Here is an 18512-nt window from a genome sequence, read left to right as displayed (position 1 = left end):
TATTCTTCCGCTCCGTCGCTGAAAAAAGTTCCTGCGCTACGTCGAGTTGTTGTTGACATATGAATTGTGAAGAACTACCACACCTTTCGACCCCGATCGCGCGGAAAATTGCACTATTCTCCGGCCCTAGTCGAGCTGTATACCGTGCCAGTCTGACACCAATAGCAAAGCTACCGGCAATTACCTGCTCCGCTTGCACACTCACGAGAGCACGCGCAGAAGCGATCTACGAACTGCTAGGCTTCACCCGAGCTTGAGGTGTGAAGAGATTGAGGCCCAAGCCGACACCGAAAGGACGTTGTCAGTATCGGTGTCGTAAATCGGGTGCTTTTCTCAGCCTACGTCAGTAACTTAGGCGCTCACGATCGCTCTTGTTTCTATTTACCAAGCCGTGCGCTGAGCGCCCGAATCCTCCTCTCTCCCTCCACAATCATGAGGCTCACAGCCGATCTAATCAATAACTCTCTGTCCTACATAAATCCACTCAAGGAGCGCGAGCTCGACCTCCGAGGTATGTCTGAAAAGAGCAGATGCTACACTTGAATCTTGATATGCAGAGCATAATTGACCACAATCTTGTCTTTTCTTGACGTTATAGGCCATAAAATCCCTACCATTGAAAACCTTGGTGTTGCGGGTCCGCAAGATGCCATCGACTTTACAGACAACGACATCGCCACAATCTCCAATTTTCCTCTCTCACCCCGTTTAAACACCCTATTATTCGCACGGAACCGGATACAAGGCGTCGACAAGAGGATAGCAGAGCAATTACCGAACTTGACGACACTAGTTCTCACGTCAAATCATGTCAAAGAGTTGGCGGACCTCGAGGGATTAAGCCTGTGCGGGAAGTTAACACACCTGAGTCTACTAGAAAATCCGGTGACGAGGAAAGAGGTGAGGACAGAGGACATGAAGCGTGACATTCAAGGTTCAGATGCTGACTCGCGTTCATTACAGCACTACAGATCATACCTCATCTGGACGATCCCCTCGTTACGGTTTCTCGATTTCCAGAAAGTTCGCGACGCCGAAAGACAGCAAGCCAACGAGTTGTTCGGGACTGCTGACACACCGTCGGAATTGGCGGCCAAAATCAAAGGCATCAAGACAAGGGCTTTCGATGTGCCTGGTGCGGGTGTCAACGGGAGTGCTGAGAGCAAACGCAAGGGTGTGCGGACACAATTGACAGAGACGGAGAAGAAGAGGGTGCAAGAAATGATCAAGAATGCAAAGAGTCTTGCAGAGATTACAAGGATAGAAAAGGACCTTGCTGAAGGGAAGATACCTGCTGGTGCTGCTGATGCCGACAGAATGGTGTCATAGGAATGACTGCGGGCATCAACATCGAAAGGAGAGTTCAAGAACCAGGCTATATGCCGACAGCCACTGTCCGTGGTCGTCCAACTTGTAAAACGATGCACAATGTTGAGTTCTTCCCCGGCTGACTCTATCCGAATCCCTCAATCTGTCCAGACTCCACGACAAGTCCCAGGTCTACTTTTCCGTTAGAAACCTCAGAAATGCTTGACTAACGATCAACCCATCATGGGGCAAGTCCACTTTCTTCTCATGCTCTTCATAAGCCTTGTCGTCGAAGATTCCAGTGGCATGTCGAGTATCCACAATTTCGCGCATGATGTCCTTGTTGAATTCCGGATGCCCTTGAACCGTCATCAATCGTTTAGGCGAATACATGCCCTGTACTTTGCAGACTGGGGAGGATCCTAGTTCTTCGACGCCTTCTGGATAGTAGAAGACGCAGTCACGGTGCATCTGGTGTATTCGCTGGAGGCAGGTGTCAGTAACGAGTAATTTATCGAGAGGTCCTGGACGACAACATACTAGCTTGTCCACTCCAAAGATCTCCTTTCCCTTCGCCGACAAGTCGACATCAGTGACGGCAGCTTCCCACCCCAGAGGATTTCGTCCAACTTCTGCTTTCAATGCCCGTCCTACGATCTGATGGCCGAAGCAGACGCCGATGACGCGGACCTGTGTTTCTGACGATATCATTGCTGTGTAATCGACCAGTTTGTTGATCCATGGAGTGTCGGCGAAAGAGTCATGTTCTAGCGACGGAGGTCAGTCGAACTCGGACGATGCTGCAGTTTGTCCTGCTACGAGAATGTGCAACGCGACATCACCTCTTCGCTGTGACACTGCAGTGAACAGGGCAGTCTTCCCGTCCCACGAGTGGCGTAGTACTTACTGGAACCAGTGATCAGGATGGCGTCGATCGTCCCTGGGTCAGGATAACGCTCTGGCTCCAGCTCGACCTGCCATTTGGATATCTCGAGGCCGGTTTCAGGGTCTAGATCTGGTCGACCCAATGCTTTTGCGCCGGATCGCAGCAAGACTTCAAAGACGCCTCCATACCCTTGAAATTTATCCTTCGTCTTGGGCAAGGGCGTGTCGCACTCAAGAATGGCTATCCGAACAGGCTGGTGCAATTTCAAGTTCATCGTGCCGTATGTGAACGACGACCAAGATATCCCCAACCACACAGAAGATTATCTCAAACGCAACATTCGAGCAGCGCGGCGATTATGATGGTGGTGATGTGAGGGTGGATTTCCCTTATCTAATTGTATGGTCCCGCTGCGGGTTGTTCATGCCCTGCACGCCTTGTCATGGAGTCGCCTCCCTTATTCTATCAATTCTCCCATTGGATGCGAACCGTGCTCGGATATGAGCGCAGCGAACAGCCCGATTTGATGTCGAAAAGCCTATATTAGAGCTTGGTTCGATGGGTAGAGATTCAGGATTAAGAATCTTTCATTCGCTTCACCTTCAGGATTGTCAGAGGTGAGCGAGGTATCAACATGGTGCATACGAGGTCATCCGCTTAGACCTGGGATGTGGCCCGCATTGAGAGGTTTTTCTTGTCATCTGGCTTACCGGGTCAGCGCCTGTCAATAATTATCCGCGCTCGCCGTGAGAGGTATTGTTGAGACAAAAGTCAGCATCCGGAACAAGCACGACTTTGGGAGTCATTGTCGCGGCTAGGCTTGCTGGAGGATCAACATTTAGTACTCAACGGAAGCACCCCTACAGCACGTCTGCTGGGTCCTTAAGATGGCTCCATCTAGTCAGGATACCTGGCCTCCTCTGATTGATTCAAGTCCCAAGGGAAGATCAAACATTGAAGCCGGCCCGGAACAACCACCCTCTATCACGAACACTGAATCTACACCATTACTTTCCAGATCTGCCAGAGAGAAGTCGTCCAACACCCACTATCGCGACATATCTGGCCCTCGATTTATCATTCTTTTCCTCAGCATAATCTTTGGGGCTACACTCGCTTTCTTCGATTCCACGCTCATGGCTTCGTCTCATCCGGTTATCACGTCCTATTTCCACGCCTCAAATGCGGCATCTTGGTTAAGCACTGTCTTCTACCTATCGTCTACGGTCTTTCAGCCTCTCTATGGCCGTGTGTCGGACACTATTGGCAGGCGACCTGTTGTTTTCTTCGCAGCCGTCATGTTCTTTGCGAGTACCGCATGGTGTGCGTTTGCAGGAAGCATTGGCAGCTTCATAGCTGCTAGAGCAGTTTGCGGCTTAGGTGCTGGTGGGGTTATGTCGATGGCTTCGATATTGACTAGCGACGTTGTCAAGATTGAGTACCGAGGAATCTATCAAAGTTATTTCAATATGGTTTGTAGTAGACCACCTCCAGTATACATTCCTGCTGATCAACGATTCTAATTAGGCTTGGGGTCTCGGAAATGGGCTAGGCGCTGCACTTGGCGGCTTCATCTGTGATCGACTGGGGTGGCGAGCAGCATTTTACGTCCAGCTACCCTTCATCTTCGCCTACGCAATTCTGACTCTCGTCTCTTGCCCACCACATCTCGGTCCAAACTTGGCCAAAACACAAGGCAAGACGCTTCGACAGGCCTTTAAGACCTTCGACACCTTTGGCGCAATCAACCTCACCATCACTGTGACCTGTCTGATTCTTGGTGTCAACCTGGGCGGAAATGTCTTCACCTGGACACATCCCCTGGTCATAACCAGTCTCGTTCTCTTCGCCGTTGCAGGGACATCGTTATATTTTGTGGAGCGCAAGGCGCAGCTACCAATTCTTCCCCTGAACCTGCTTTCCACGATACCACTTGGCAACCTTATGTGGTCGAATTTCTTCAGTGCTATTGTCACAAATACGGTGTTATTCAACGTTCCCCTGTACCTTCAAGCGGTCAAGCAAAGCAGTCCGACAGCATCAGGCCTGAACCTACTCGTCTTGTTGGTAGGTGGAACGGTCACAGCACTCCTATGCGGCCTTTACATCACTATTACTCGCAGGATGAAACCGCCCATGGTCTCGGGTACGTTGATTTCGTTCATCGGAGCGATTTGTGTAACATGCCTGTCATCGGATACGCCCACCTGGTCGGTCCCGCTTCTCATACCTTTTTGCTCGCTCGGACAAGGTCTCCTTTTCCCGGCAACTACCATTGCCGTGCTCGCCTTGAACTCTCAAGACGAACAGGCCGTCGTCACGACTACCCTTGGACTAGTGAGGAACCTGGGTGCAATTCTCGGTGTCGCTATTAGCAGCTGGGTTCTTCAAAATGCGTTGCTGGTGTATCTGGACCGTATTGTGACGGCTCCCGACCCAAAGACCAAAGAGCACATTATTCGCATGGTTAGGGAGTCAGTACGAGCGATCCGGGACCTTGACCCCAAACACAAGATGCAAGTCATCGACGCTTACGCGAGGAGCATGAGAGTCACATTCGCCCTAGGAATCGTGATCAGCGTCGTATGTATCTTGTTGATATGGCCTATACATATCCCGCATCTGCAGCGGCAGGAGGAATTGGACAGACGCACTGAGCAGCCCCAGGACTCCGGAGAGGAAGAAGAGTCCGATGAAGGAGGAGAGAACGAGTATGAAGAAGCCGTCACAGACACCCCATATGAATCGGTTTCAAGAGCCATCACGGCCAGCTCGAGACGGAGTAGGGCTGCTGCATCGTCAGCCGCAGGTTCAATACCAAGCGCATATGATCTTGCGAGAAGGCCAAGCTTCGACACCAGTTTTTCAATGTAAGGGAGAGACAAACATGGTGGGCCGGACGCCTCTATGGCACGACTCCTAGCTGAGGAGCGCAGGGCACGGGTACTTAGGAGCCTGGTGGCCCATGGTTTAGTGGCCCCTCGATCGTACTTATAGGAGCAACTCCTCACATCATACGACTGAGTTTGTTCTTAATGCAGGTACAGTAGAATAAACATATTCCCCGCAGCTCGACCACATTCATGCGTCATGCCTGAGACGGTCTAAGACCTGCAATATCATAAGGCCAGGGACCGCGTTTGCCATATATATGAACCCAAAACAACGACACCAGTTGAAACATATAACACATTCCTGACACTCTAGCAAGCACAGCACCCAGATATGCCTGCAGCTGGTGCGTTACCTCCTACCCTGGCTTGTCCACCGTGGGAGAGCTGTGCTAAATCCCTCAGTCGTGACCGGATGCAATTCCGGGATTGGACATGCCTTTGCTCAAGTACTCATAAAAGAGGTCAGTCTCAACTATGCTAGTACTAGTAGCAACCGCTACCTTGTGCAGTACTGGTAGCTCTTCATTGCCATTGCCTGGCATTCCGACATCAAGATGCAGACTTGAATTCTGCCCCTCCACCCTTCTGTGCTACCTTTGTCACATTTACCGTCCCGTCCCGTCCCACTGATACAGATACACACTCCAGGACTATTTCGTCTACGCGCTCGACGCCACGGCCGGCGAGAAGCTCACGGGTCTTCACGGGCCCAAATGCCAGATCGGCCGTCTGGACATCACGTCGCTCGAATCGATCTGGGAATTCAAGAAGTCGATCGGCGATCGGAAGATCAATGTCTTGCTCAACGTTGCTGGTGAATTGACGCCCTTTTGTTTTGGTTCTTCCTTCTCCTTCCTTTCAGTGCTCTTCCTACTGTCGATGTCGATGTTTCGAGGCTGTGGACCTGGGGGTATCAGATATCCGAACTGCCACTGCCACTGCGACTGCCCGGAGCCCGCGCCGATCGGAACCCTGGTCCTAGATCATTTCCCTTGCTGGGTGCTGGGGTGCTAGGGGCCGGGGCCATCTTAACAAACAAGAAGAAAAGAAGAAAAACCTACATATACTAATGCGAATATTTGATGGGACAGGAATAATGCCAGCCCATGCCGCCGACACCCTCCGCTCCGTCAACCTCGAGTCCCTCCAATCCACGTTCGCGGTCAACACGTTCGGACCACTCCTCCTGACGCAAGCTCTTCTCGACAACGTCCTGTCCGCCGATGAGCCGCGACATATCGCCGTCGTGTCTTCGCGCGTGGGCTCGATGGCGGATAACTCGTCCGGCGGGAACTACGCGTACCGCTCGAGCAAGGCGGCTGTGAACAGTATTTTCAAGAATCTCGCCGTCGACTTGAAAGACAGGAACGTCACGGTGAGTATGCTGCATCCGGGGTTCGTCAGGACGAATCTGGACCCGGATGTCGATCGGAATGAGGGTGTGGTGGAGCCGGAAGAAGCGGCGACCAAGTTGTGGGGGTTGCTCAAGGGGAAGACCGTAGAGGAGACGGGGCGGTTCTGGCACAGAGAGGGGATGGAGTTACCTTGGTAAGGTGGCTACAATAATGGTGTTGTCGTTCGAGGATCCTGCAGGACGGTAGTTTTCGGCTTGTGAGGGCGTATTTTCCTGCTGGCAAGGATGTGCAATCGCATTGGTCATCATTGATGTCCGGGCAAGCTATGGAAAAGCCGTGATAATTGCACTTGTTGGAGAGCAGGACAACTGCCCTCTACTTTCTTGTCGTCTTTTGCTAGGATTTACTGATCAGCCAGGAATGGTGTATACTACGTATATATCAACATGTGAAGCTCTGTCCATCGGCTCAGCCCAGCTGCTCTCCAGCCCTCTGAAAGACAACTTTGAACTTCTCCGGGACATCGAATTTGTCCATGCGGACGTCCACGAACTGCAGACCGGGGCTCTTACAGAACGATTCGGATGCGAGCAACTCGCTCAGGTCTCGCCAAGTATGAATTTGGTGTGCACGAATCGGGTACTTGTCATCTTTGGCGCCGAAATCGAATGGGATCCGCGTGTACGCCCACATTGCGAGATCGTTGTAGTCCTCATACATGCCGTGGATCTGCCGTTCGTACGCGTAGCCTGCGTTGTTGATCAGAAAGATCGTCATGGGGACGCGGTAGCGGATGATTGTGGCGAGTTCCTGGGCGGTGACCTGGAAACTGCCATCGCCGTCGAGGAGGATCGTTCGGCCTCCGCGGCTTTCGACGGCAGGTATAGCTTGCTGCGCGAGACCTGCGCCACATGCAGCGGGGAGCATGTGGCCGATTGAGAACCACTGGCCCGATGCTATGATCTGGGCTCCTGATGGGAGGACTAGGTCGCGGCCGCCGAGGATGGGCGTTGCGTTGCCGAGAAGGACGACGTCGTTGGGCTGCAAGTACGGATTCAGACGCAGGTAGAAGTTCGTCTGGTCGATGGGGGCGTCGATGTTGATCTCTTTGCCGTCGCCAAAGGCTGGAGGTTGGATGGTGCGGAAATCGCCCAAGGATGAGACGTCGGACGACTGGATCCGTAAAGGGTCCAACTCCTCGGTCAGGCGCGCGACGAAGGTTCTCAGGTTGATGGTGTGTCTTGTCGTGAGGTCCGAGAAGTAGTTCTTTCCCAGAGTGACGAGCTTGTCGGCGTCAGGGACGACTTTCCACCCCAGCGTCTGTGTATCTGAGAACATTGGCCCGAAAGCAAGGACCAGATCAGCTTCGCTGACGAATGGCATTGTATCGATCTGTCCGACCGGACCAGAGTGGACGCCAAAGTAATTACTCAACTGGTGACTGACCATCCCATTACCCGAAGGCATGGCCAGAGTCGGGATTCCAGACCTCTTGACGAAGGCATTAATTGCGTCCTTCAATTGTCGCACGCCATCACCGCTGTCCACCAATATGAGAGGCTGCTTCGCCGCGTAGATCCTTTGGATCAGTTCGTTAACGAGTTTTCCCTGCTTCCCATCATCCACCGGCGCTTCGGTACTCAACGGCTCCTCTAATCTCTCACTATCAACTTCCTTCGTGACCATATCACAGGGCATCTCGATATACACGGGCTTACTTTCCCTCAGCCCGGCCTCGATCGTGCGATCAATCAACTTTGGCGCCGTCCGCTCATCCACAAGGTTCGCCTGCGCGACCGTGACTTTCTCATGCATCTCAGCAAACACCCTCGGCCTTCCGTCGCCGAGTGTGTGGTGCACGTTCGCTCGAGCATCCTGGAGGCGTCGCTGAGGCGTGCCTACGATGTGCACGACAGGCACCGATTCGGCGAAACTTCCTGCCACAGCATTGATGGCTGAAAGCTCACCGACACCATATGTGGTGAAGAGTGCTCCTATTCCGCGGATTCGCGCGTACCCATCCGTCGCGTAACCGGCGTTTAACTCATTGCAGTTGCCGACCCACTTCAGGCCAGCAAGGGGCAGGTAGTCAAGCGCCTTGAGTGTGAAGTCACCTGGGACGCCATGTACGGCGTGGACACCCTGAGACCGCAGACGCGTGAAGAGGTATTGGGCCAGAGGGAGGCGGGGCATATCATGACAATAACAGGCACTTTGAAAAGTCTGTTGAGGAGGTTCGCGGGAAGTCTTGAGGAATGAGGCCGCGATTCATGTTCAATCGAGGATAAGCGCTTCCTGCCACCCAACTGCCGCTTTTATACGACGGGCACAGCAAACACACCTAGGTATCCACCTGCAAGGCTGTCAACACTCCACAATCGTGATGGCACACTGTACATAAATAGAATTCGTTCAGGATTACAGTAGCATCTATGTACTCGTATTCTGAACCCAAGAGAGGCGCCAGAGCATGACGGTTGGCGTGCTCTCCCCACCACCGAATATTGTGCTTTGGCACATTGAACGGCCATCGCCGTGTCTTGAGGCCTAGAGGACATCCTTGACCCATTGTAGACAACAGCTGAGACGTCGCCAGCCCTTCGACAGGTCTGTGCTGTAATGGCTCCTTAAAACCCGCGGTGTCTCCAACAATACTGCCCGCGTATACCGGACACATCCGGCTTCGCTCCTGCCCGCAGGCGGAGATGATCGCGGCATCGTTTTGGAGGGAATGTCTTGCAATGAGATCACGCATGTGCCTCTGGAAATAGATCCAGATTCCATGCTTTTGCCTTCATTGCATTCCTCGCTACCCGCGGTCTCGTCCAACGTGCCGAAGGAGACTCGGCTCGATCTTGTGGAGTGGTAGAAATCCAAGCTGCCAATTGCTGGTTCGAGCGGCCGAAATGAAGATCCGAACAAACAGAAACTTCAGAATGGAAACCTCCTCATCTCCTCCTTCGACCAATACTTTCTCATATTGTCCGCGCCCAACTCCTTGACTTCGTCGTCCAGGTGCGTCCATAATACCTTAGCAAATGAATCCATGATCTCCCGTACTTCCTCCCTGCGTAGCTCCCGGTGACCTAGTTGGCACTCGGTCAGATGGGGGATCAGCCTCTCAAGACCTTTATGCATCTCTTTGTGCTGTTCCTTAGCGAACCCCTTGGATCGAAAAGCCTCCATTTTCTTCCCCAGCACAGGGAACCACTCCGCCTCTTCGATATTGTGGTGGCCCTCGAGGTGCCGACAGAAGTGCAAACCCAAATTGATCAGCTGAGTGGGTTTTAGACGTGAGCCCGGAGCTGTACCGGCGTACAATTGGTCCCAGGTCGACCGTAGCATGTTGTGGTAGAACTCCATGTGCTCGGCCAGGCGGTTGTAGAATCTGAAGTCGGCGGCGGATAGCGGTGGCAACGCGTCTGGCGCTGATGCCGATGATGTAGACATGGCGGAGGCCTTTGGATGAACCTCCACGAGCAGCGTGGGTGAATTCTTCCCCCCTTTTGTGCTAACCTCAGGTTTCGGTATGAATAGAGACCAGGGCGGAATGGAGACGAAAGAGATGACACGCGCGGAAAGACCTTAGGTATGACGGCAAGTCGATCCTCGAATGTAGCACTCACTTACCGGCTGAGGCTCTGCATCAAGTTCAAGAAATCAGAATTGATGGTGGCGATGTAAGGATAGGCTATTGATAGTGTAAAAGATATCGAGGTGTAGGAGAGATGTAATGTGGAAGCTGTGAGTACTACGTAGGTTCAACAGGCTCGACGGCAACAGTGGTGGCGAAAGCAGGCAGATTTTGCGGCATCCACGTGACCCCATCAGCCAGAACAGAGGATTATCCAGAATCCATGTTGGTCTCTCTTTCGTCATTCAAAGCAAATTGCAATCATTCAGTCCTCGAGGTCTTCTCATCATCTCTGAGGACACAAGATCTTTCATATCACCCTTAATACCACAAAACCGACCATTCCCACAGCCGCTATCAACCACCGTCCATCTACCGTTCTCTCTCCTGCTCCATTGTCCTTCCCATCGGTGTTAGTATCACCACTCTGACCACCACTCCCATTCCCAGTTCCACTCTGGCTGCCGCTCCCGCTTCCACTTCCTCCACTGCTCACGGTGCCTCCCAAGAAAGGCTGATTCGCCGGCGGACTGATGCTTTCGTCCTGCAATCTCTGGCTCTGGATCGGATTCCCTCGCACCGCACACAATGGTCTTGCACCACTCCCACTCAACTTGCTCTTCGACGGAATACTATTCTTCACATCGATCGGCAGGTTGAAGATCGTATAGAAACCCGTATCGTTCGCGCGGAAGGACTCATGGATGGAGATCTGTCCCAGCCTATGTCAGCCGTGCACTTCACCTCCTTCCCGCTACCTCCCACTCTTGCCCTTCTCAACACTACTCGGGACTCTGGCTGAAAGCGGAACCAACAATAGAAAAGGCCGTCGACTTACATTGTACACGCCTCGAAAGCCTTCACCCTCGCCATTCCCAACCAAACAGTCCGGCCACGCCCAATTGACGTGCTTGACCGTGCTCCCGGGCTCCTGGTCCATGATCTCCTCGCACCCAGCATTCTGCCAACCTTGCTTCGTCGTCCTACCGCAATCGAACTCCTCCGGCTCCGCTGTACTCGCATTGACCCATCCCGCGCTCGTGCCGTTCGATATCGTCAGGTTCAAGCCCGTGACGTAACTGAACAGGAAGATCGTGATGTTAAGGATCCCGGTGTCAAAGTCCCGAGGATACGGGAATGTCAGGCGGCCGGATCCTGCAATGTCGATGGCAACTTGCAACGAATCTGCGCGCACACATATGTGAGTAACCATAACCGAGTTGGAGCCTTCGGGACCATCTTGCGACCACGACGGATGCTGTTGCCAGAGAATGTTGCGGCAGAACATCATAAAGCAACACCGGGGATTATGGGGACATACCACCACCTTCCGGCGTCCCGGGCTGAGGAGAGTCCACGATAGCCAGGCCAGGCGTGAAAATCTGGCCGTTGATTATGGTGAAATTTTGGCCATGCACGCAGCCAGCGAGCAGTATCAGTAACGAAAAGAACAAGACCATCTTCACGCTCCATGTTGTCTCCATAATGATCTTAACCCGTGGATGAGATAGAACTCGTGGGTCATTACTGCGGATGTGAAGTGGATTCGAGGAGAGTACAAAAGCAAGAAGTCGCTTCATGGTCACGATGGACTAATGAGATGAAACGTCGCTTAGGACTCGTCTCCAATTTCCTTGATACTCGTCCTGATACAACAGGTTTAGAAGGCACAAGGATTATCGATGTAGCCTACGGTGCAGAATGGATGCATGGGACCAGTATTAGAGTGTTTGTATTGCATCGACTTGTCCGCTTCCAGTTCGAGAACCGTGAACAGAGTATTACAATTCCGAAAAGCCAATTTATTGCAGGTAGCCCCTTCACAGAGCACAAGACAGACCTATTGTTCGTGCTGACTCCATAACTACATTCGTCGCATATTCCTGCCAAGTAAAGAGTGCTTGCGCCTTTGAAGAGATCTATGAAAGTTGTCGTAACAAGACAGTTGGGTGAATATCGTACATAGAAAACAAGCCGACCAGCTTTGTGGTGGAGCTGTGGTAAGCACTTGCTGGTAGATAGAGCAAAAGCAACTTGTGAAGCTCGAACGTATGTCAGATGAGAAGCCACCACGGCCGTCCTCGACTCCAGAGCCTTGCCTCAATAGGTAGGCGCAGAAATCATTGGGAAACCCCTGCAGCCCGACCCGAGTCGGCGAAGCCCTCTTGTGGCCTCGATCGGGTACGCCTGTGGAGACTGGGGAAACAGTAGACTGGTTCGGTTTCCAGGCGCATCAGCTCATGAAGCACTCGGAATCCAAAGGAGTAGCCAGTGGCTGAGTAGGAGACAGCAAAAGCTTGCTGCTGCATCAAGGACCAACGAACAGCTTCGGAGTAGTGCTGATGAAGGCCGTTCGGAAGTCTTGAATGCTGAGTGCTCGATGCTAAATGAGCCTGCTCATTATGCAGGGCAGTCGCTGAGGCCAGGCGCAGTTGGGTAGAACCACGCAGCAACTGCAATGATGATATATAGGATCATCAACAGGACACCTTCCAACCAGTGCGACTTCCCATCAGCGATCAGGTAGTTGACAAGCAGGACTGCTACGAACAAGACAGCAATCTGGAAGCCATCAAAGAACAAGGTCATATCGTCCTTGCCGATAATCCATCCGAGAACCACCACGAAGGGCAGGACCAAAAGGGCGATCTGCATGCTCGATCCGACAGCGACGCCAATAGCCAGATCCATTTTATCTTTGACTGCCACAGTAACTGCAGTGGCGTGTTCGGCAGCATTACCCACGATCGGCAGGAGAATAAGACCAACAAAGTTCTTGGAAATTCCACCACCACACGTAATGGCATTGATAGAGTCGACCAGATATTCGGCATTCAGAGCAACCAGAACAGTGGAAATGGCCAAGGTAAGAATGGCAACCCAGACGGAAAGATTTGGCTCTTCCGGCTCCTCACTTGCCGCCTCTTCGACGACAGCATTTCTTTCTTCCGGAGATCTTTTTCGCAGTCTCTCGGGGAGGACCGCGTTCTTGAATTTTTTGCCCACGGCTCGTTTCTGGTTTTTCTCACCGGGTGTGTTGTAAATCTCGGCATGACTCTTGAGCTGGAAAAAGAGATAGCACGCGTACACGATCAATAAGAGGATGGCGGTACCTCTGCTGAGCGCGGCCACGCCTGGTTTCGCGTTCTCGGTGGTTGCACTTGTATTGCCGGTAGTACCGTCTGACGTTCTTGCCCATTCTTCAAAAGCAGTAGGAATAATCAGACTGCTTACAGCCAAGAACAACAAACTGGATGCAGTTTGAGCCACTGTTAGATTGAATGCCTGCTCCATGCGATTGAAGCCGCCGAAGAAGAAACACATTCCCATAACCAGAAGGAGGTTGGAAAGGATGCTGCCGATAAGCGAGGTCTGGACGATCAGGACCTGATCTTTGGCCAATGCAATGATGGACACAATCAGTTCAACAGCATTACCGAAGGATGCATTGAGCAGACCACCAAGAACTTCACCAACTCGAAGGGCGATTTCCTCGGTCGCATAACTCAGCATGGCTGCCAATGGGATGATAGCGATGAAATTGATGACGAAGACAGCGACGGGATCGATCTTCGCGTAATAAACGGCAATACCGACTGGGGAGAAGATAAGCAGGACATTGATCCAGGAATTGAAAAGCGTGGCATGGAGCTGACTCCAGGCAGTAAACTTTTTCTTGTCCTTGCCGTTGTTGTCGTCTGCTTCTTTAGAGGATTTCCTGCTGAAGAGTTTCTTGAAGCCATGCTTTTCTGTTTTGGATGTTGTAGTCCGGTTCCGAATCGGATTGGGCTCCTCAGAATTGTTGTTTTTTCCATTGACATAGGTGTCGGAGCTTGACTCTGTCCGATGGCGGTCTTCTTGCTCCTTGATGCCTTTTTCCGAGTTGTCGGGACTCTGAGCTCGAGGCAGACTGACTTCGTCGCCAGGAGGATACGGTCTTGTACCTGAAATGGCGCCAGGTTCTGTCTCAGCGTGTCGGTGAGACTGTTCTCTTCTGTCGACCGGAGTCGAGAGTCGGTAGTCGTTGGGGTCGTCCGTGAGGGTAGGTTTCAGAGGAGAGCCATTTCCTTGAGCTTCTGCAACAGTTTGTAGTCGTGGGCCATTGTCTTGCGCTTCGCCATTCTCCATCGTACGCATAGAATCTTGTCTTGTGCCGGGCCTCCATTTCGCAAAGGGATTCTTGATTTTGAAGTTTGAGGTGTCATTTGGGTCGTCGTACCAGGCGGCATACTTCGCCTCGCGACGGTATTTGTCTGTACCAAGCAATTAGACGAGCCGGAGATGCAGGCGCTGTGATACATACGCATTGTTTGCTGTAGTCTTGACTCTTCAGTACCTCCAGATGTGTAAATGACAAGGCGTTTTCAGATGGAATCGAGTCTACTCTTGCCAAATAAATGTTGCGAGGGGGGCTGAAATGCGATTAACAAACAGCGAGGGTGTGTTGGTCGGGAAGTGGTAGTATGGAATGCGGCGTGGTGTGCTTTTGAGCGTCACAGGCGTTGTACAGCCAGCAATGCTCAATGGCGAATGGATGGAACGGTGTCTCTTGATAGTGAATCAAGGCATGAGAGTCAGTGGCAGTGAACCAGTAGAGGAAAAGAAAAGTGGACTTGGAGGGAATGAAAGCGTTACTACATCGTGACGATTGAGTTGGCCAACAAACAACGAAGCCGCAAAGGGAAAGGAGAAGACTCCACGAAGCCAACAGCCACGAAGTCACGAAGTAGGGGGCGCGGCCTGCGATGGGCACAATGGGGTTGTTCAAGGCGCGTTTCAGGCTTTCGGCGGTCCAAAGCATGGGATTGCAGCCAGTCGCAACTGATGCACAATGATGAAATTGGTCGATCAACAGGCTGTGCATGGCGCTTCGTGCCCCGGTGTCGTCCAGGCCTAGCACAGTATCCGTCTGGCGGCAGTGGACTCGCCTTCCGCCACAGGATTTGATTTCGTATAAGTTAGTCGGCAAAGACTCGTAACGGTTCCTTCTTCAGGCCCCAAAGGCGAAATCAGGTACCTAGTCCGTGCATGAAGCTGAAGCGTAGGTAAGCACTACATTCACAGCGCGTGCAAGTTCTCAGTCATTCAAGTACTCCCCAGTTGGGGTGATTTCATCTCGTCTCCCATCGGACACCCATTGTTGTAAGCTATGACGGATTCTCCAGGCTATTTCATTAGCCCTTCTCGGCATTGATCTAGGGCTAGCGAGGCATCTTTTGCTTGACACGTCTTGGGTGTCTTGGGGGACTGCCAATCTCTCTTTAAGCCTGCATCGGATTGAAGTCAAGCGATTCCCAAGGCCAATTAAGGCTCCTCAAGCATCACTGCCAAGAGCCTTCTCAGCTGCACTGAAAACCTGAAAACTCACTTTCTCCCCATCTTGACAGGAGGTCCGAAGGACGGTCTGCATCATCGATTCCATCAACATTGATGCCCATCTTTTTGGCCCCCCCTTGTCATGGTCATCGATCTCCAATTTATTATTCTCTCTACAGATGTCAGGTAGGTAGGCGCACGCCACAGATCATCATCGCTTGCAGACTTCTAGACCTCTGTTTGTGGCACACTTTGTGCACAGCCATACAATCGCTTGGAGATCACCGTTTCTGCGGGTATCCCTCTCTGGGTCCAGGCCATAAAGATTATGGGAGCATATTTCGCAAATAGCCGATACGGTTGGAATGTAGTGTACAGTCGCAGTTGTTCGCGAAAGCCGCTGTTCATGACAAGTCATGACCAAGGTAGCAGCACTCGTTACGTTAGAGAGTCATCTACCCGTGTCTCAAATTGGTTTCTTCGACATCATTGTCACCCGACAGGTCACATGCTGGCGACCAAATGGTCGTGTCGACCGTTCGGGAAGACATTGTTTGCGTTGAAGTTGTAGAAGACTTGGTTAGGATAGCTCGGGTGTCATCCAGGCAGCTCAAAGTGCATCTATATGGTCGCCAATTGCACTTCAAATTGAACTCGTCTTTGCCGGTTCATCGATCGAAGAACCAATGGTTTCCACTAAACTCTGGTGACTCTGATAATCGTAGCCAACGTGCCAACGTAGCGAAATTACCATGGTATGAACACCGATTGATGACTAAGCGCCAGCACTGGATCTTTTCAAACTACGACTCTGTACTTGATTAGCAACTCATAGCTTCCTTCAGTTCAATTGATAATTCTTCGCCGCAGGAATCTACATTCAACATTCTAGACTCTCTTAATGGTATAGGCTGAGTTGTCAAGACGATGAACTTTAGCAAGACCGAAGCAAGATTGAAGTGGTCGCAGTTGATAATCCGGGTCGTTTGGGGTTCGAATTACAACGAGAGCTATGGTTGAAAGATGGCGAAAGCGCAAGAACTGTTTTTCCGAATATGCCTGTCTGGAACCAAGACGCCTCGAATCACAAGTCCTGTGACAATTGACGAGCTCTTGCCTAGCCTTCCCAGACTTTGGGAGAATGGCCTCTCGTACCAAGATACACACAGAGTTGCAGAAATAGGTACATCGGTGTGCTTGCTCTGATGTACCAAGCTGACAGTCGACAGGCGTTTGCGTCAGTGGAGGTCCTGATTCGATGGCATTGGCATGGTTGCTGAAGCAGATTCCAAAAGTGCACAAGAAAGTATGGATTGAACCCGTTGCCTTTATTGTTGATCACAAAGCACGAGATGGGAGTAGAGAAGAGGCCGAGTTTGTGTCCGGCGAACTCGACAGACTTGGTACGCTCCTGTGCCTCCTCATGAGCTACCACCGCTGACGACCTTCAGGCATCAAGAACCTCATACTTACCATGAAATGGGCTGGGACGGCCAATCCTTCACAGTTGCCGGACTTCGAGATGCGTGCTCGTGAGGCCCGATATCGATTGATCGCTGCCGCAGCGATTCAGAGAGACATCAGGCACCTTTTTGTCGGCCATCATCAGGATGATCAAGTCGAAACTGTCTTGATGAGACTCTTGCGAAATTCTACCACCAACTTCCTGGGCTTGCAAGGCATGGCAGAGCAGACCGCGATTCCCTGTTGCGAGAACATCCGAGGCGCTCACGAATGGCCAGGCTACGAAAGATTCATGGACTGGATTCGACAGGCAGACTTCAACATCGAGAAGCGCCAATCCGAAGCCTCGTCGTCCGATGCATCTGGCGTCAATTTCGGGAAGACTGTGACAATGCCACGTCCAAGAGGTCTTCAAGTTCATCGCCCCCTCCTACGATTCCCAAAATGGAGACTTGTGGACGTCTGCGACACAAATCAGATCAAATATGTCAGGGACAAGACCAATGACGACCCTACATCAACCTTGCGAAATGCTATCAGGCTTCTGAGGTCGAGACATACACTTCCACGTGCCTTACAAGCAGAGTCGGTGCTACAGCTACGCGATTGTGCACAGAAATCCACACAAGCCTTAGTAGAACGGGGAACAAATCTACTTAACGCAGTTACCGACGTGACTCTTGACCTGCGTTCAGGCTTGGTGAAGGTGTGGATCCCTAAACGTTTTGCTTCGGCCTGCGAAAACGATCCTGAAGCCGCGGCAAATGCACTTGCGCGACTAACGAGCATAGTGAGTTGCCAACCCAGGGACGCTGGACCGACTATTGTCCCTTGGCGTAGCGTGCAAGAATTCGCCCAGAAGATGCTCTCACCAGAATCAAGTGCTTTCACGATCCAGCGTGTCCTCCTCGAAAGGACCTCAACTGCCTCCAGAGATGGAGAGGAAGGGTCGTTATGGAAGCTGTCCCGACCACCAATGCGTACAATCGAAGTCCAGCTTGCAACGAAGAAGTTCGGCGCAATGACAGTACCTGAGACACGGCCAGCTTCTCGGTTCTGGAGGCACGATCCACTTCTCGACAAGGAGGGCTCATGCTCACTTTGGCTCTTATGGGACCATAGATACTGGATCCGCGTGAGAACAAAAGATAGTCACACTCTCGGCGAGATTGGAATCCGTCCTTTCCAGGTGACGGACGAAGAGTACTTGCGCAAGGAACTCAACAAGAAAGACCGAGATGATCTTCAGAAAATTCTGGGCGAAGCGGCTCCGGGAAAGTTGAGGTATACCTTGCCTGTACTGACCTGGCAAGGCAAAGTTTCCGTGTTCCCAACGCTGAATTTTATGGTGCGGACGCCATCTTGCGAACATTCCGAAACCCGTTTCAGGCATCATCCAATCCTCGAATGGGAAGTCTGCTATAAAACGATCGACCAGTATTTCATGGTCGACCAGAAGAAGGCAATCAAGTGGATAAACACGGATATTCAACGGGGATGAGGGACAGCAGCAATTGTGATACCACCCCTACCTGCTCGTTCAACCACGTGCATCGAGAGGTCCATGGTCGAGCCCGCCTGGCCTTCAAGAACGCAAGCTGCCCGCGGGCAAGCAATACTAGAGGTCGGCACAAGAGGACCCTGTCGTACTCTGG

At 51.9% G+C, this 18512-nt stretch overlaps 9 protein-coding genes across 9 annotated transcripts; 4 read left to right on the top strand and 5 right to left on the bottom strand.

Moving 5' to 3' along the window:
• The first annotated feature begins 53 nt into the window (after positions 1–53).
• PV05_01019 (uncharacterized protein) lies at positions 54–1566 on the top strand. Its single transcript, XM_013465963.1, has 3 exons — positions 54–511; positions 599–900; positions 964–1566. Exons 1-3 carry the CDS (start codon positions 433–435, stop codon positions 1327–1329), a joined length of 747 nt encoding a protein of 248 aa, XP_013321417.1. The 5' UTR covers positions 54–432; the 3' UTR covers positions 1330–1566.
• PV05_01018 (uncharacterized protein) lies at positions 1282–2583 on the bottom strand. The gene is made up of 3 exons (XM_013465962.1): positions 2216–2583; positions 1849–2075; positions 1282–1791 (listed from the first exon to the last, which is right to left on the bottom strand). Exons 1-3 carry the CDS (start codon positions 2466–2468, stop codon positions 1501–1503), a joined length of 771 nt encoding a protein of 256 aa, XP_013321416.1. The 5' UTR covers positions 2469–2583; the 3' UTR covers positions 1282–1500.
• Positions 2584–2783: 200 nt separating this feature from the next.
• On the top strand, positions 2784–5261 carry PV05_01017 (uncharacterized protein). Its single transcript, XM_013465961.1, has 2 exons — positions 2784–3666; positions 3722–5261. Exons 1-2 carry the CDS (start codon positions 3082–3084, stop codon positions 5066–5068), a joined length of 1932 nt encoding a protein of 643 aa, XP_013321415.1. The 5' UTR covers positions 2784–3081; the 3' UTR covers positions 5069–5261.
• A 322-nt stretch (positions 5262–5583) lies between these two features.
• PV05_01016 (uncharacterized protein) lies at positions 5584–6902 on the top strand. Its single transcript, XM_013465960.1, has 2 exons — positions 5584–5902; positions 6180–6902. Exon 2 carries the CDS (start codon positions 6185–6187, stop codon positions 6638–6640), a length of 456 nt encoding a protein of 151 aa, XP_013321414.1. The 5' UTR covers positions 5584–5902; positions 6180–6184; the 3' UTR covers positions 6641–6902.
• On the bottom strand, positions 6857–8669 carry PV05_01015 (uncharacterized protein). Its single transcript, XM_013465959.1, has one exon. The coding sequence runs from the start codon at positions 8634–8636 to the stop codon at positions 6912–6914; it is 1725 nt and encodes a 574-aa protein (XP_013321413.1). The 5' UTR covers positions 8637–8669; the 3' UTR covers positions 6857–6911.
• A 705-nt stretch (positions 8670–9374) lies between these two features.
• On the bottom strand, positions 9375–9893 carry PV05_01014 (uncharacterized protein; the record flags this gene model as incomplete). The annotated part of the gene is made up of 1 exon (XM_013465958.1): positions 9375–9893. The coding sequence occupies one exon, from the start codon at positions 9891–9893 to the stop codon at positions 9375–9377; it is 519 nt and encodes a 172-aa protein (XP_013321412.1).
• A 494-nt stretch (positions 9894–10387) lies between these two features.
• Positions 10388–11561, bottom strand: PV05_01013 (uncharacterized protein; the record flags this gene model as incomplete). The annotated part of the gene is made up of 3 exons (XM_013465957.1): positions 10388–10789; positions 10916–11262; positions 11399–11561. 3 exons carry the CDS (start codon positions 11559–11561, stop codon positions 10388–10390), a joined length of 912 nt encoding a protein of 303 aa, XP_013321411.1.
• Positions 11562–11792: 231 nt separating this feature from the next.
• PV05_01012 (calcium/proton exchanger) lies at positions 11793–14847 on the bottom strand. The gene is made up of 2 exons (XM_013465956.1): positions 14381–14847; positions 11793–14330 (listed from the first exon to the last, which is right to left on the bottom strand). Exons 1-2 carry the CDS (start codon positions 14382–14384, stop codon positions 12478–12480), a joined length of 1857 nt encoding a protein of 618 aa, XP_013321410.1. The 5' UTR covers positions 14385–14847; the 3' UTR covers positions 11793–12477.
• Positions 14848–16416: 1569 nt separating this feature from the next.
• On the top strand, positions 16417–18358 carry PV05_01011 (tRNA(Ile)-lysidine synthetase; the record flags this gene model as incomplete). The annotated part of the gene is made up of 3 exons (XM_013465955.1): positions 16417–16576; positions 16623–16796; positions 16845–18358. The coding sequence occupies 3 exons, from the start codon at positions 16417–16419 to the stop codon at positions 18356–18358; spliced, it is 1848 nt and encodes a 615-aa protein (XP_013321409.1).
• Between the last annotated feature and the right edge of the window lie 154 nt (positions 18359–18512).

Source organism: Exophiala xenobiotica, assembly GCF_000835505.1.
Source record: "Exophiala xenobiotica strain CBS 118157 unplaced genomic scaffold supercont1.1, whole genome shotgun sequence".
In the NCBI taxonomy this organism is placed as follows: Eukaryota; Fungi; Ascomycota; class Eurotiomycetes; order Chaetothyriales; family Herpotrichiellaceae; genus Exophiala; species Exophiala xenobiotica.
Note: the sequence above shows the minus strand (reverse complement) of the source record. Positions and strands in the feature narration are given on the sequence as shown.

Excerpts from the sequence above, each read along its gene's own strand:
- PV05_01017 (XM_013465961.1), top strand. The coding sequence starts at position 3,082 with ATGGCTCCATCTAGTCAGGATACCTGGCCTCCTCTGATTGATTCAAGT. Across the intron at positions 3,667-3,721 it reads ATCAAAGTTATTTCAATATG|GCTTGGGGTCTCGGAAATGG; the intron begins GTTTGTAGTAGA and ends GATTCTAATTAG.
- PV05_01018 (XM_013465962.1), bottom strand. The coding sequence starts at position 2,468 with ATGAACTTGAAATTGCACCAGCCTGTTCGGATAGCCATTCTTGAGTGC. Across the intron at positions 2,076-2,215 it reads CATCCTGATCACTGGTTCCA|AACATGACTCTTTCGCCGAC; the intron begins GTAAGTACTACG and ends CTCCGTCGCTAG. Across the intron at positions 1,792-1,848 it reads TCTTTGGAGTGGACAAGCTA|CGAATACACCAGATGCACCG; the intron begins GTATGTTGTCGT and ends ACCTGCCTCCAG.
- PV05_01015 (XM_013465959.1), bottom strand. The coding sequence starts at position 8,636 with ATGCCCCGCCTCCCTCTGGCCCAATACCTCTTCACGCGTCTGCGGTCT.
- PV05_01016 (XM_013465960.1), top strand. The coding sequence starts at position 6,185 with ATGCCAGCCCATGCCGCCGACACCCTCCGCTCCGTCAACCTCGAGTCC.
- PV05_01019 (XM_013465963.1), top strand. The coding sequence starts at position 433 with ATGAGGCTCACAGCCGATCTAATCAATAACTCTCTGTCCTACATAAAT. Across the intron at positions 512-598 it reads GCGCGAGCTCGACCTCCGAG|GCCATAAAATCCCTACCATT; the intron begins GTATGTCTGAAA and ends TTGACGTTATAG. Across the intron at positions 901-963 it reads ATCCGGTGACGAGGAAAGAG|CACTACAGATCATACCTCAT; the intron begins GTGAGGACAGAG and ends CGTTCATTACAG.